The sequence below is a fragment of the Triturus cristatus genome, chromosome 7 (assembly GCF_964204655.1).
Source record: "Triturus cristatus chromosome 7, aTriCri1.1, whole genome shotgun sequence".
In the NCBI taxonomy this organism is placed as follows: Eukaryota; Metazoa; Chordata; class Amphibia; order Caudata; family Salamandridae; genus Triturus; species Triturus cristatus.
The window spans coordinates 546,194,375-546,209,960 of record NC_140590.1 but is presented as its reverse complement, the minus strand read 5'-3'; the positions used below and the strand labels follow the sequence as shown (position 1 = coordinate 546,209,960).

General features: G+C 47.9%; 1 protein-coding gene across 2 annotated transcripts in view; it reads left to right on the top strand.

Annotated features, from left to right (window-relative positions):
- SAP30BP (SAP30 binding protein) overlaps positions 1 to 15,586 on the top strand; it is a 263,859-nt gene that overhangs the window by 209,524 nt on the left and 38,749 nt on the right. For both annotated transcript variants that reach the window (XM_085616988.1, XM_085616989.1), the window contains one exon: positions 6,624 to 6,666. In XM_085616988.1, coding sequence (XP_085473114.1) covers positions 6,624 to 6,666 — 43 coding nt within the window. The remainder of the gene's footprint in view (positions 1 to 6,623; positions 6,667 to 15,586) is intronic.

Here is a 15,586-nt window from a genome sequence, read left to right as displayed (position 1 = left end):
AACAATCCGGACATCCCAGATGTCCCACAGGATGACCTTTATCCATCTAGGCCATCCCCTCCTGAAGATTCCTTGGGTTTTCACCATTTGTTACAACGGGCGGCACACTACCATGGGGTGGAGTTACATACCGACCCAGTGGAGGAGGATTTTCTCCTAGACCCCTTTGACGATACACATAGGTCCACTGCCATTCTACCTATGTTAAAGGGCGTAATTAAACATGCCCCTGAGGTTTTTAAAGACCCAGTCAGGGCCAGGGTCCTAAACCCTCGGATAGAGAAAAAATACAAAGCCGCCCCCACAGACCCTTCTTACATTAAAGCCCCTGCACCATTAGATTCCCTAGTGGTATCTACAGCTAGGAAGCGCTCAAATTCTCCCACCTGACAAAGTGTCCAAGCTCCTAGATGCGTCAGGGAAGCGCACTGCGTCACAAGCGGCCAATATATGGCGTATTGCCAATACGCAAGCACTGTTGGCCCGATACGACAGGGCGCATTATGATGAGCTAGAGACCATCATGCACCATCTCCCTGAAAAGTACAAGACTAGGGCTAATGAACTTACTCAAAAGGGAAAAACAATTACCAATACCTCGATACGATGTGCCCTAGATGCAGCAGATACAGCCTCCAGGGCCATAAACACCAGTGTCCTTCTCCGTCGCAATGCCTGGCTCAGGGTTTCAGGGTTTAAACCAGAGGTACAAGCCTCTATATTAAATCACCCTTTCGACCAAGATCATCTATTTGGCCCTAAAGTAGACGAAGCCCTCGAAAAAATGAAAAAAGATACAGACACGGCGAAATCTATGGGAGCCCTACAGACACAGACTCCCAGGCGCTCCTTTCGCCGTTCTTCCTTTCGGGGCACGGGCAGAGGCTACTCCTCGGACAGTGCATCCACGTCCTATAAATCCCCTCCTCAATCTACCTTCACGAAGGGTAATCAAAGAGGCGGATACAGAGGCAATAATAATAAGGGAAGAGGCAAAACAAATACCGCCCGCTCTGCCACACCTCCTGCCCAATGACTTTCCCCCGCTCCCTCCAGACCATTCCACTCCGGTCGGAGGCAGACTACAACGTTTCCTTCACGTCTGGGAGACAATCACCTCAGACAGATGGGTGACACAAATTATTCAGTCAGGGTATTACCTAAAATTAACATCTACACCCCCCAACATTCCACCCAGGCACCGCCCTATGTCGCAAGAACATACTGCGCTACTAACACAAGAGGTGATCTCCCTCCTGCAAAAAGGAGCAATAGAGCAGGTGCCCATAAATCAACAAAATTTAGGGGTCTACTCCCTGTACTTTCTAATTCCAAAGACGGACGAGATCCTACGACCTATCTTAGATCTCAGACGTCTAAACACCTACCGTGGGGGCCATAGGAAGAACCAACTGGGTCGCCCGGGACTCTATCCGAGGGTGCAGTCACTTTATGCTTGTGTAGTGGGATCATGTAGACAGAGGTCTGACCGCCTCACTCCCCCTGGCGGTGTGACTGTGTGGGGGGGGGGGGCGGGTGTGACATGGGTGCGTGATGGCCTGCTACATGAGGAAGACATCTGCTCTGATCGCGCTTGTACAATACCTTAGGGGAAAAAATGGGTAGGGGACCACCGCAGCCATTCACAGTCTACCCTGATGCACCCCTGCCAATGCCAACGGCTACATTGGAGCACATGCTACAAGATACCAGTGCCAAATTCACAGAGCTACTTTCAGTGGTACAAAATGTAAAAACCTAATTAGTACCAAAGTTGGATACCTTCATAATAGATATGGGTATCCTGTGGGAGGAGCACAAGAAATGAAAATCAAAAGTAGTCGCTCATGAAATCACCATATCAGAAATGCAACCGAGCATGACTGCAGCATAATCCCAGATCGGGGCTGTGCAGCGAGAGGTGAAGTTACTGCGGCGCAGGGCATATAATACAGAAGGCCGATCGGGTCGTAAAATTAGGGTGGTGGGCATACTGCAACAGTCGAAGGCCCGAGCATGCACATGTACATGAAACAGTGGCTGACACATCTGGTGTTGGAGGGGGTAAGACAACGACCATCATTTCCGTGGAGCAAGCTCACTGGGTGTAGGGAAGGGGGGGCCAACTGACCCCCCCCCCCCCACCCCTTTGCCCCCCCCCCCCCCCCCCACTCCCTCTACCCCCGTCTGAGGCCCCCCCATGACCAGAGGTGGCGTCCTTGTTCAACTTCCACTTAGATATAACATACGGCCAATTGCGGGAACAAAGGGCCCATGGCAGGTGAAGAATCATACAGTCGGGACTTTCCCCGATTATACAGCGGAGTGCAGAGACAGAGGACATCTTATACTCTGTTAAAGCTCCAGCATCTCGGACTCCAATATCTACTAATCTTCCCAGCAAAACTAAAGGTGTTTGAGGGAGACAAGAAGTTAATTTTTTCTTTCCACAAAGCAGGCCTGAGATCAGCTGGAGGCCATTGGGGAGAGGTCCCCCTCAGATCATGCCGAAACAGAAAGGTGGCTGGGAGAGGAAGAGGAACAGTCACAGGACGGCACATAAATTATGATGCTGACCTTCCAAGGAGCAGGCGATACAACAAACAGTCCAGGTGTTTGCCGAGCTGGAATGCTCTGGGACACCCGGCACTGGATCTGGAAACTCTGACGCACCGAGTTCACAGGATGGATCCCTTCCTGATGAAATACCAGAAGACTTGCAGGGTGGCCCTCAGATCACACCGATGACGGCGGATCTCCTGCTTGATGACTGTTGATGTATCCTTTTTAGGTCGAGCCTAGAAGAGTTTATGCGCTGTTGCTCGACTTTTAGTAAAGGGGATCTCGAAAGTGCTACCCAGGCATTTGCTGGCTGGCTACAAGCTTACGTGCACGTGCGGCCATCTGCCTTTCCTGCGACCTGTGGAAGGCAGGGTGCCGGCTCTGCAGTTATTTTTGGTTTCTTCCCGCAGTCCGGCACAGAGCGCTGATAAACGGGCACCATTATGGTGCTGCTGGAATGCCCCCCCCCCCCACCCCTATCTCGCTCTGTCACTGCCAAGATGGATGTTGCAGAGCGCACACAGCTGATGCCACCAAACACTCCCTGTGCGTGCACTAATGCTCCTAGGCATTTCGTCGCGGATATGAAGCGCTATATTAATGCAACTACAATACGGCAGATGACCGCCTCTGATACTATGAGCGACCCTCCTGTTGCATTGAAAGGATTCATCTCACTTAATGAGGCCGCGACGTGTCAACATGTTTTCTGTTTAAGTAAAAAAGGCTGGGGATGCAATGATTTGCGAACGTGAGTGATGCCCTCGAGAACATCTCTTCGTTGCGGTGTCTCGCCACACTGAGCACGAGACTGTCTCTTCTTCCAAAATAGCACTCGAAAATATAAGCATGCTGCTCGAGCTGAACTCTAGCCCGAAGGTACATTCTGTAGCTACAATATCCCCACTCTCACACACTTTGCGGAGTTTGATCCTCGTACAGATCTTTAGGCCACCTCAAAAAAGGAAGTCAGGGGAGATGGAAAGATGGACCAAGAGAGAGGGAAGGAAGGGTACGATAGTGGCAATGATGGAGCAGCCTTGCTGATAGAGCTGCCGTCCCCAAAATGCTAAAATTTCACACCAGAGAAGCTTGCGCGAGGTAGGATACTGGGGATGGATGGATTTTCGATTGAGTTCTACACCCCCTTCCTGGCTCAGCTGTCCCCCAGGCTGTTACAGATGTACGAGGCAGTGCTAAACTACGGGTCCTTCCCAGTCTCCACCAAGGAGGCATTAATTGTGGTGCTTCTGAAACCTGGCCTAGATCCCCTAAATGTGATGTCCTATTATGGTGATTCTGAAAGCCCTCTGTCCATCTTAAATTTGGATTATAAGGTGCTTGCCAATTGACTGATTGTGATGGTCGACACGCTAGCGCACCCCAACCAGAACAGATTTATACCCGGCTGCAAAACGTTCCTTAATTTGCGTAGACTGTTCCACATCATGGACTGGGCGAGACGCACAAACGAAGATGGATGGATTGTTTGCATAGATATTGAAAAGGCATTTAACATGCTGAGGGGGTGGGGGTGGGCTTTATCTCATGGCGGTATTGAGGCGAATGGCGCTTTGTTATGTTGCTTGGAATGTTTTTATTTATGATATAATGGTTACACTTTGAAGGGCTGCATGTCTTGGGCAGCAATTAAAGTTATTGCATAATGTAGCCTCCGGTCTTGTAATGAAATCAGACCGACCTTCCTGAAGTGGGTGTCACTTCTATATACAACACCATTGGCATGCGTGCATGCTAGGGGAGTGATTTCGGAACCTATTCCGATTGGTAGGGGAATGCGACAGAGGTGCCACCTGTCCCCCATTCTCTTCGTTTTTGCGATGGACCCACTGGCTTATCTGCAGAGGAAGCAGTGGGGCTCAATGGTATAGGGCTGCCACATGTCATGTCACTTTCAGCTGGCAATGCACTATATCTGAGAACTGACCCGGGCTGCTCCCTGAAGTGATGACGGTACTGGAGGAATTTGGCCGAACATCAGGGCTCCACACCAGGGGCGTAACACAGGCCCCTGCATCACCCGTGGTCCCGGGGGGCCCCCAGCTGCAGGGGGCCCCTCAACACAGTACTTAGACCTGAGCACTCCGTGTTAAATCCAGAGCGGGGGCCCCTCCCTGTAAATTGCAGGGAAGCCCCTTAAACTTTCGTTACGCCACTGCTCCACACTAATGGAGACAAATCGTGCTTATTTCCTATGACACCACAGACGGACCCCCAGCGAGCGGCTCTGCCTAGAGCAGGTTTACAGTGGAAATTCGACACTATCAAATATTTAGTGATCCTGATGAACCACAGGAATGCGGACTTAGTGGATGGTAATCTTGGCAAGGCGATAACCTCGATTAGCCGCTCTCTCCCTTACTGGACAAGACTGCCACTGTAACCGATGGGTACGATTCCCAGCTCTAAAATGTTGGTACTTCCCAGGCTCCTTTATTATTTCACAGCCATCCCGGTGGTCCTGCAGAAGCCCTGCATTAGGGAATTGCAAAAATTTCTAACAAAACTAGTGTTGGGAGAGGACAGTCACCGGGTCGCTCTTGGTAAACTTTACGCCTCCTTAGAGGAGGGTGGATTGGGAGCTCCCAGTTTGAACTGCATTACGCTGCAGCCCAGCTGCAGTGGCCGATGCGTTGTCTGAATTGGGCACTGCCATTAGAGTATACAGCGTATTGGACAAACTAGGGGACAACTCCTCCTACATCGGTTACTAGATATCACCCTTCCCGGAGGCGTTGAAAATGTTTTACTGCGCGTAGCCGTTCAGACTTTGAGGTGGTATATTCGCATTTGGGTGACGCCGGAATATGTTACTCTCCGTATGGTCTATCGAACAAAAGACTGGACAGAAGTGAGGATCCAGACGTGGGCTGACATGACATTGGATCATGGGTTTCGACCTTTTGAGGGGGCTTGGTGGATGAATGAGCTGGGGCCGGAGCAGCTTCTACTTTATTCTGCCCTGATGGGAGTAGTGATGGAGACGTGGGGTGCAAATCGTAGCGTACCACCCACAGCAGCCCCAGTGGAAGCACTATTGACTGGCGGAGGCATGGAAGGTCCGTACACACCTGGTTTATTTTTGTTTCTTTTTTTTATTATATATTTTTAATAAAAAATGTTACTCAGTTTTCCTAATGCAATCTAGGCCTTGGCCCTACTAGTACCTGTAGGAAATAATGAGTCCGGAGTACCATAGCATTTAAACGAATGCAATTCCTGCGACATTTGCAGGTTATACAACATGAACACAGTGTAGACTGTTCTAGATCCCAGTGAATGTATAAAGGTTACATTAGTGCAACGGCAGACTGTTACATACTATGTTTTAAAAAAATTATACTTACTGTGAATATGGTTATTGTGGTTGCTTTTTTTCTTTTCCTCTTTCTAGTTAGGTAAATTGTATATTGACTGCCTGGATCAACTGGTACCCCCTTTGAGAATTGCCACACACACTGGCAGTGGGCCCTTCAAATATTGGACTCTGTTTCTTGATTACTTTGCATGATGATCATATTGATGTCTTCTCCACTGTCAACGGTTCCTAGTCATATGAAGTTACCGTGAACTTTGTACTTCTTAAAACAAATATATTTTCAAATTTTGCATTTTTAACAGAATAATTTGACAAAAACTAACATAGGTTGAAATAGAAAGGTAAGTGTTCCCTGCTTGGGTGAAGGGAATGACGATTACTTTCTAAGCTCAAATATTAGATTATGTGTGCTATGTTAGTACTGAGTCCTCCACAGTTGCAATGTACTGCAAACCAGCGCATTCCACATTTTGCCATGTGTTTTTATTTTTGAGCCGGTTTATAGGCTTTCAGCTAGTTATTCATTGTGAAGTGGCATGCATTTACTCTGAACTCTGTTGTATTATTGTCTCAACAGTAACTCCTCAGCATTTCATTTTCTTACCTTGGAGCGGGATAGCCGAAATCTGCACTTGAATCGCATAACAAGCCTTGCTTGCTGCCTCTGACTTTGTCGTTGCAGTCCGAATATTTAATGTGTACTTTTTTCTTTGCCTTGCAGGAGTTTTCAGAGTCAGAAAAGAAGGACCCTCAGGAGCTTGTTGGTACGTCATTGCATTATAAACTTCTTTTTCATTTGAGCTCTATTCTGTGTGGCACATAAAAGGTATTTTTTCCTCAACTGTCAGGTCTCCTGCAGTTTGATTACAGCATTGTCTACCAGAAATAACTATTTTAATCCATCTGCACCTGAGTGCCGATTGTGTAGTTTGTGAGCATTTCATGGTTGTTCTCCGTGTGGCATTAGAAAATAACAATTGCACCCAAGTACTGTCTCACAACTCCTAAACACGCTTTGGACTTCCTCCTCTGCTGCAGAACTCTTAAACGCCCAGTAACCTTCTTGCCTTGGACCTTGCGCAGGGGAAGCTGGTAGCCTTTGAAAATGGTGGGGCGAGTGAAGTGCCCCACTACTTTGCAAAATAAAGCATCTCCTCCCTCCAAAGCTCCAAAGTAAATCACCCCTTCCTCCAAAAGCTCAAAATAATATACCCCCTCCCTCCAAAAGCCCAAAATAAAACACCCCTCATCCCAAAAGTAAATAAAACCACTAGAATAACATTTGAAAAAGATAAAATAAGTAGTATTTGCCAAAGCAGCACGTCCTCCTCTGTGTTGCACTTCTGAATCTGCAGTCAGTTCCCCCAACCAATCCAGAAGCTTCTCTCATGCTGGTAACCAGCATGAGCCAAGTGCCTGGATTGGATAAAGCGGGCTGGCTGACCGCTCCTTCATGCCCTCTAGGCCAGTGCTTGGTTTCCACCCTGTGTAAGAAGTAAGACAGCCGGCAAAAGTGACATGAAGCACCCAGCCAGACACACCCGGTATGTCTCTGGGCTCGGAGTCAGCTGGCTGCTGCAGTGCACACGTCAGAAAAATAAAATGGCAATGAATTCTTTTCATTGCCATTTTGTTTTTTCTGCATGGCTGGCAGCATGCAGGGTCAACGCTCCCCGCTCTCGTGCAGAAACCGCCGCTGCCTTGCACAGCTGCTTCAGTATCTTCACATGTTGTAGGTAGAGGGACAGTAGAAATTGTAGGGTGAAGAGTTGAAGGATTTTAAGGCAATGTAATATTCCTGTTCTCTCAAGAGGCACTGGTGCCATAGCACGAGTTAAGCAAGTGGGTATTTAGCCGACAGGAAAATGAAATTATTTAGTCCCGAAGAGAAGAATTGCTTATACTTTGCTTAGCACATGGCAAGCAGGTTGAGAGAAGCTGACCCTTGTATGTGGTCTTATTGTAAGGTGTTGCTGGTTCCGAGTAGATCTTCATGGGTGATGGAGATTTTCGCACAGTGTCTGTCTGTGATGTTAGATCGAATATACTACCAACAGTGTGTGTTTTGGGACCTTTATAGTTTGCGTCTGGTCTCAGCAGTAAGTCCAGTATAGACTGCATTGCCGTAACCCAGACAAAACATTAACATAGCTGGAACCAAGGCAAATCTGCAAGGCAAGACAGGCGGGGAGAGGGTTGGCACTCATAATGACTTTATGGCAAAGGAGGGGTCTGCTTCAAATGCAACCTTTACGTTTCACATGCTTTCTGTACCAGTGTGGGGAAATGTTTTTTGAAGCCAAACAAATCAATTACAAAACTACTTTGGCCAGCTTTTTCACAAGTAGTAAAAACTCTGTCTTGGAGGCATTTATAAAATGCTAATTCTCCAGTATTGAATCTTTCATAGATTCACATGCTTGTATCTTCCCCGTCGTCATGGTGGGAGTCTCACGGTAAATGAATAACAATAGCAGTAAAAGAAAACATTGCATAGAAAACCCATAGGGAAGTATAGTGTTTGGTAACCCATCATTATTATGTGGTCCAAAACTCAGCCAATCAGCTGCAAGCCCTGACATCACACTCCGAGCATAGCTACCCTACCTCAGATTTCCAACCGCCGTCGTGAGAGACGGAGTTTTCCTGAGCCTTGCTCAGTTAGTTCCTTGGTGAACTTTTGAACTTTCTATCTACAGTCTTTTCATCTGGATTGGAGGTGCTGTTTTTCATCCATTGTCTAAATATGTCTGGAGGCTCTAAAAAGAGGCTTTTCAGGCCGTGCAGATCTTGTGGGAAGGCCAGATTATATTCTGAAGACCCCCACAACGATTGTTTGTACTGTCTTCATCCAAAACATGTGCCTAAGAAGTGCAAGCAGTGCAGAACTTTCTCTGCCAAGACTTTAAAGGACAGAGAAGCACGTTTGCTGTTGTGGCTTCAGAAAAAAAAGGCCACCTCAGAGACTGACTCTGAGGATGATTCCAAGGCACAATCTTCTAAAAAGAGTAAGACAAATACTTCTGAGGAGAAAGTGGATGCCAAAAAGCAGAAAATAAGACAAGGAGGCATTTTCATATTCTCTGCCACATACACCCCTAAAAAAGTCTTCAGAGACGAGAGTGGTGTCTTCAGCCCCGTCGACGAAGACTAGAGCGTCTCCGGCGCTTGGTTCTGTGAAGACGTCGACGATGTAGTAGTCAACGATAACATTCTCGAAGACAACAGCGTCGTCAACGGCATCTACAAAGACAACGCAGTCGAAGAAAGGTTCGTCGACTACACAGTCAACGGGAAGATTGTCGTCGACTATGAAATCGTCGATGACCGTCGACGACGAGTGTGTAGACGTCCTCGTCGACGACCATTCTGGTTTCTTCGTCGACGACCTCGTTGACAGGAGCTCCGTCGACGACTACCTTTAAGTCGCCAATGGCAAGATCCATGTCAATGATCTCTATCAGGAGTTTAACGGACAAGAAAACCACAGAATTTACCGCATGGACAAAAATGTCACCGCTTCCTCCCTCAAATCTGCTGGATATGCAAGAATCTGAAGATGAAGGGTCGTATGGAGTGGCCTATAGCCCCTCACAGCTACAAATTAAGAGCCAGGACACAGATGAAGACGAATGCCAGGAAGGGCAGGGGGATTTTTTCTTTTAAAGACCGTCCAGTATCTGGCTCCAAAAGGTATGAGTCTTTCCAACAGTCGTATGAGTATGAGGAGGAAGAAGAGGCGCATCCTAATGTGAGGGAAGAGTCAATATCTATGCCTATTTCTCTAGTGACTGATTTAAGACACATGATCAATGATTACTATCGCTGTTTTCTGGATGCTAACGCCCCTGTCACGGATACCTCAGGCGAATCTCAACCTGCAGCTCAAGCTTCAGTGGTTCAGCCTCCTCCTACGGTGCAAAAAATACACACTCCTCCAATAATTACAATTAGAGATGATTTCGCAGAGAGTGATGGAGAAGAACAGCCAGAAGAAGGGGAACTTCTTCAGGAGTATCCAGCGGGCGATGAATGGGATTAATATATCTTGTCTACTATACCGTCTCCGTCACCGGCAAGCTCCCCACCGGACATTGGAGGATTCCACGACATAATGGAAAGGGCCTCCAAGAGGTTCGATCTTCCACTGCCAGTACAGGAAACGGATTGTTTCCTCTGACTTCAAAGAATCACCTAGAATGTCTATTAGAACAATTCCAATGATCAGTCATATCTGGGACGAGGGTTTAAAGATCATGAAAAATCCAGCCTCGGTTGCAGCCTCGGTGCCCAGAATAAAGATGAAATATCGAGCCCCAGAGTCTTCCCCAGCATGCCTAATTGGGCACCCACGCCCAGAATCAGTGGTAATGCAGGCGGCGCAGAGACAGTCCAAAAAGCCAGTCTGCTACTTCAGCTCCTCCCGACAAGGAAGGAAAAGGATGGATGGCGCGGGGAAGCATTTTGCATTGATGGCAGCGGCTTCGATTAGAACCTCAAACGCTCTAGCTCTTATCAGCCGTTACAATAGGCAAATGTGGTCGGACATTGCACTATTATTGGTTCATCTCCCCGATGACAAAAAGGAAGAAGCGACCACTATTTTGCAGGATGGGGCTTGGGGAGCCTCCGAATCGATCGATATAGCCATGGACATTTCGTCGGTGGTGTTTAATCAGATGGTCGGAGCAGTGGCACTCCGTAGACCAGGCTGGCTAAAGGCCACTGCATTCAGGCCGGAAGTCCAGGCAAAAATTGTGGATATGCCTTTTGACGGGGGAGAATCCCTTCGGCAAACATGTAGACAATGCTCTCCAAGGAATCAAATCAGACACAGACACAACACGAGCTCTGGGCTCTCTGCAACAAGGTAGATTCCAGTCCTTTCGGAGAAGAGGATCTAGAGTCCAGTACAATCAGATCGTCTTACCAGTCCAATAGGTACCAACCTTACAATCAGCAGGGGTACCGGCAGTTTTCAAACAACCAGCAGTTTCGTTCTTCAAACACTTCCTACCAGCAGCAGTCCAGAGGGAAGTCTGCTGCGCGAGGAAAATCACAGCACTCCAATCAGAGACAGTGACTTTACCAAGGCGCCCACCACCGTGTCATACCTCAAAAAAGACCATTACCTCTCTCTTTTTTATCAGCAGTGGCTGTCAATAACAACGGACAGATGGGTACTGCACGTGATACATCAAGACCATACCTTAGAATTCATACAGAAGCCCCCGAATCAACCACCTGTTCACAGGAAACAGCATCTTTCAGCCCTCAAGACAGAAATCTTGTCTCTTATTGTGAAAGGGGCGATAGAGGAAGTTCCGCTTCAACTGCGAGGGAAAGGATTTTACTCGTATTTCTTCCAGATAAGGAAAAAGCAGACTTCCAAATGGAGGCAGGTAATGGACCAGAGAAGCCCAAACAAATTCATCAGAAAAATATCGTTTCGTATGCTGTCTCTTTAGGAAATCCTCCTGATGCTACGCAGAGGAGATTACATGGAATCCCTAGATCTCTTAGATGCCTATTTTCATATCCCGATTCACATCAAACACAGGCAGTATCTATGTTTCGCGGTGGCAGAGCGCCACTACCAATTCAAGTCTTACTCTTCGGTCTCAAATCTGCACCAAGGGTTTTCACGAAATGCATGGCACCAGTAGCAGCGCACCTGAGACAACAAGGCCACCAGATTTATCCGTTTCTGGACGACTGGCTCACATCATACCAGGACTCCCTACACTCCCTGCAATGCTGCACTCTTCCATTGCCTAGAACTAGGGATCAACATGGAAAAATAGTGTCTCATTCCGTCGCAATGCCTTCAATTTCTAGGAGCCATGCTTCACACAAAGCAAAAGCATATCCTTCAGAGGAGCGCACTCAAATCTTAAACCTGGCATCACAATTACAAACAAAAAGGTCCACTTCAGTGAGAATCTTAAAGTAATTATTGGGGATGATATCTTCCTGCATCACCTTAGTTCCCAACTGCCGGTTACACATGCGGCCTTTCCAAGAACTTCTCGACAAGCAATGGGTGCAATCCCTGGTGTCCTTCGAAGATCGGATCACCATCACTCCTCAAATACAGGCAGCTCTCTCATGGTGGAGGATCAGGAAACATTTAACAAAAGGAATACTCTTCGAACCTCGATGTCCCAGTTACGTCATGACGACAGACGCATCACTTCAAGGTTGGGGGGCACACCTCCAAGACCTCGAAATACAAGGACATTGGACCCCTCCCGAAGCTCCGCTTCATATCAACTTGTTGGAGCTAAAAGCAGTATTCTTGGGATTACAGGCGTTCCTCCCAGGAATCCACGATTCGACGGTACTAGTCAGGACAGACAGTATGACGACAATGTTTTACCTGTTAAAACAAGGGGGCACAAGGTCAAAGCTCTTATCGGAGCAAGCTCAAGAGATCTGGAAATGGCTCCTGCTGCACAACATCACTCTCCAGGTTCATCACGTTGCAGGAGTTCACAACACATGGGCAGACATCCTGAGCAGATCAGACAGTGTTTTCCACGAGTGGGAATTAGCTCAAAGTCAGCTACTAAGAGTGTTTCGCCTATGGGGCACCCCATCTCTGGATCTGTTTGCAAACCACTACAACAAAAAATGCAAGCACTTTGCAAGCAGGTTTCCTCAAGCGGGATCTTGGGGAAATGCTCTACATCTACGCTGGACAGGAATGTTCGCGTACGCATTCCCTCAGTTTCCTCTGATACCGAGAGTGTTATGGAAAATGAGATCGGAACCGTGCCATTTAATTATGATAGCCCCGGCATGGCCAAGACAGTTCTGGTTCTCGGAGCTCCTCCAGTTGTCGGTGGCCCCCAGAGTACAGTTTCCACTGATAAAAGACCTATTCTCTATGAACGACAGACAAGTTCTCCATCCACAATTGACATCGCTGAACTTGTCAGCCTGGAACCTCATGAGCACGAATTTCACTCCTTAAATATTTCTCAAGAATGCCGGTATATCCTCTCTCAACCTCGGGCAGTTTCAAAAAATAGAACCTACACAGCGAAATGGAAGAGATTTTGTCAGTGCTGTTCCACTCAAACTCTGCATCCTTTTCATGTTTCTGCAGAGCAAATTCTCCCGTACTTTTTACATTTGGCCAAAGCAGGACTCTCACATGCTTCAGTCAAAGTGCATCTTGCAGCTATTTCAAGATATCGCCGAGCACCAAATCATCCATCTCTTTGGTCGCAGAGGGTGATAAAGGAATTTTTCAAAGGTCTCTTCAGAGTGTTCCCTCCAGTTCAACATCCGCTGGTCCCATGGCAGCTTAATACTGTCTGGACGCAGCTCATGAAGACTCTGTTTGAACCAGTACATAAAGCTGAATTACAGTTCATTTCTTGGAAGGCTGCATTGCTACTAGCCCTCACTTCAGCTAGTAGGGTCAGTGAGATCCAGGCTTTCTCTGTTGCAGAACCATTTTTTCAATTCAGACAAGATAGTCATTCTCAGGACAAATCCTAAATTCATTCCCAAAGTCCCTTCTGTTTTTCATCTCAGTGAACCGTGGTGTTGCCTACATTCTTTGAGGATCCCTCTTCTGCAGCGGAAAAGTCTCTGCATACTCTAGACATCAAAAGATGCCTAAAATTCTATATCGACAAAACTAAAACATTTCGATAGACAAACCAACTATTTGTGGACTTTTCTGGGCCTAGTAAAGGCTTAACTCTGTCCAGATCTAGTATTTCAAGATGGATAGAGTCTGACATTTCTTTATGCCATGAGAAAGCTGGAAAACCTCTGTGATCCAGAGTTCGCACTCATTCCACGAGAAAGATGGCAACTTGAGCGGCTTTGTTGGCGGGAGTTTCGCTCCCAGACATCTGCAGAGCAGCAACATGGACAAATGTGCTCACCTTTACTAGACACTACTGTCTAGATACAGCGTGGAAAGCGGATACAGCGGTGGGACAAGCAGTACTACGTCGCTTGTTTCTATAAGGTATTTCTCTGACCATGCATTCTAAAACTATATTATTTTCTTATTACAATTTTGTGTGGATGTGTGTGTGTATGTATGTATGTATGTATGTATATATATATATATATATATATATGTATATATATATATGTGTGTGTGTATATATATATATATATATATATATATATGTATATGTGTATATACATGTATGTGTGTATAATATATCTATCCTACTGGCGGTCGCCAGTAGGTAGATATACTTGGGACCTATTTTCCATAAGAAATCCGCAACATTCTATTTGCAACAACGTTGGCGCCGATTGACGAATCTTCACGAAATTTTCCAAACTTTTGGCCAGCTCCGGTCCGCTCCTATCCGGTGATTCGTCAAGCGGGGGCTGAGAAAAAAGGGTGGTCCCAAAACGTGTTTTCCCCATGCATTTTCCCATAGGACCTGTTGACGCAGCTACAGCCCGAACTGCTGAACGGAATTACACCAAATTTGGCAAAGAGGTAGTCCTCAGTTCAGACTCGTGCCTTTTGCTTAAATGGTGTATATCCGTTCAGTAGTTCCTGAGAAAATTACAGTTAAAAGTACATATATATCTATGGCCTCGGAGGATCTGTGCACCCTCCCCGAACCCAGCGTGCACCCTGCTGTGCACAAGCTGAATGCTAATTGGCTGCCAACACTCTGAATCAGGAAGTGTTGGCCGCCATCTTGTGCCTCGGTTGAACCGAGGCACAAGAAAACCGAAAAAAAATGCGCAAAACGTGACAAGGGGGCAGGGTAGAAACACCCTGACCCCCTAGGCCCGCTCAGGGGGTCCCACAAGGACCCCCAAGGCCCCCAAAAATATATTATTTTTTTTTAAATCGCGGGATGCGCGCGCATCCCGCTGACTAAAAAAAAAAAAACGAAGCGCAGTCTCCCGTGCTTCGTTTACAATTAGCCCCCGGGGGGGGGGGCCCAAGTCCCGGGGGCACTTTTTCTTTATAGTAATGGGGGGTCCAGGGGGCCCGGGGACCGCCACCCCCCGGGGCTTTTGTTTTAAAAGAATTACCTATGTGGGGGGGGCTCGAGCCCCCCCACACGCCCCAGGGACCGCCACCTCCCCGGGGCACTAATGATTTAAAATAGGGGGTCAGTTACGGACCCCCAAGCCCCGGGGACCACCACCCCCCGGGACTTTAAGTGGGAGGGGGGCCGCGCGGCCCCCCTCCTGGAGCCAAAGATGGCCCTGGGGACTGCCACCCCCCAGGGCCGGCTCCTGCAGTGTCCCGGGGTGCCCACACCCGGAACACTGCTGTTTGCAATGGCAGGGCGGGAGCCTAGCGGCTCCCACCCTGCCATTACAAACTGCTTTGCTTCATTGAAGTGAGAGCAGGGAAACCTGCTCTCGCTTCAATGAAGCAAAGACGATGGCTTTTCCACATGGGGAGCAGCATGTTAGCTGCACTCCATGTGGAAAAGCAATGCCGGATCCCGCAGGAAGCGGGGAGCCGGCTGGGACCGTGGGGGGATTGGGACCCCCCCACGGTCCCCAACGAGATGGCCAGGTCCCGGGGGATGGGGTCCCCGGGGTCAGTAGTGGCCCGGGAGGGGGGCAACGCGGCCCCCCTCCTACTTTTTTTTTTTTTTTTTTTTTAAACGCCTGGGCGATGGGGTCCTCGGGGCCTTAAGTGGCCACAGGAGGGGGGCTACACAGCCCCCC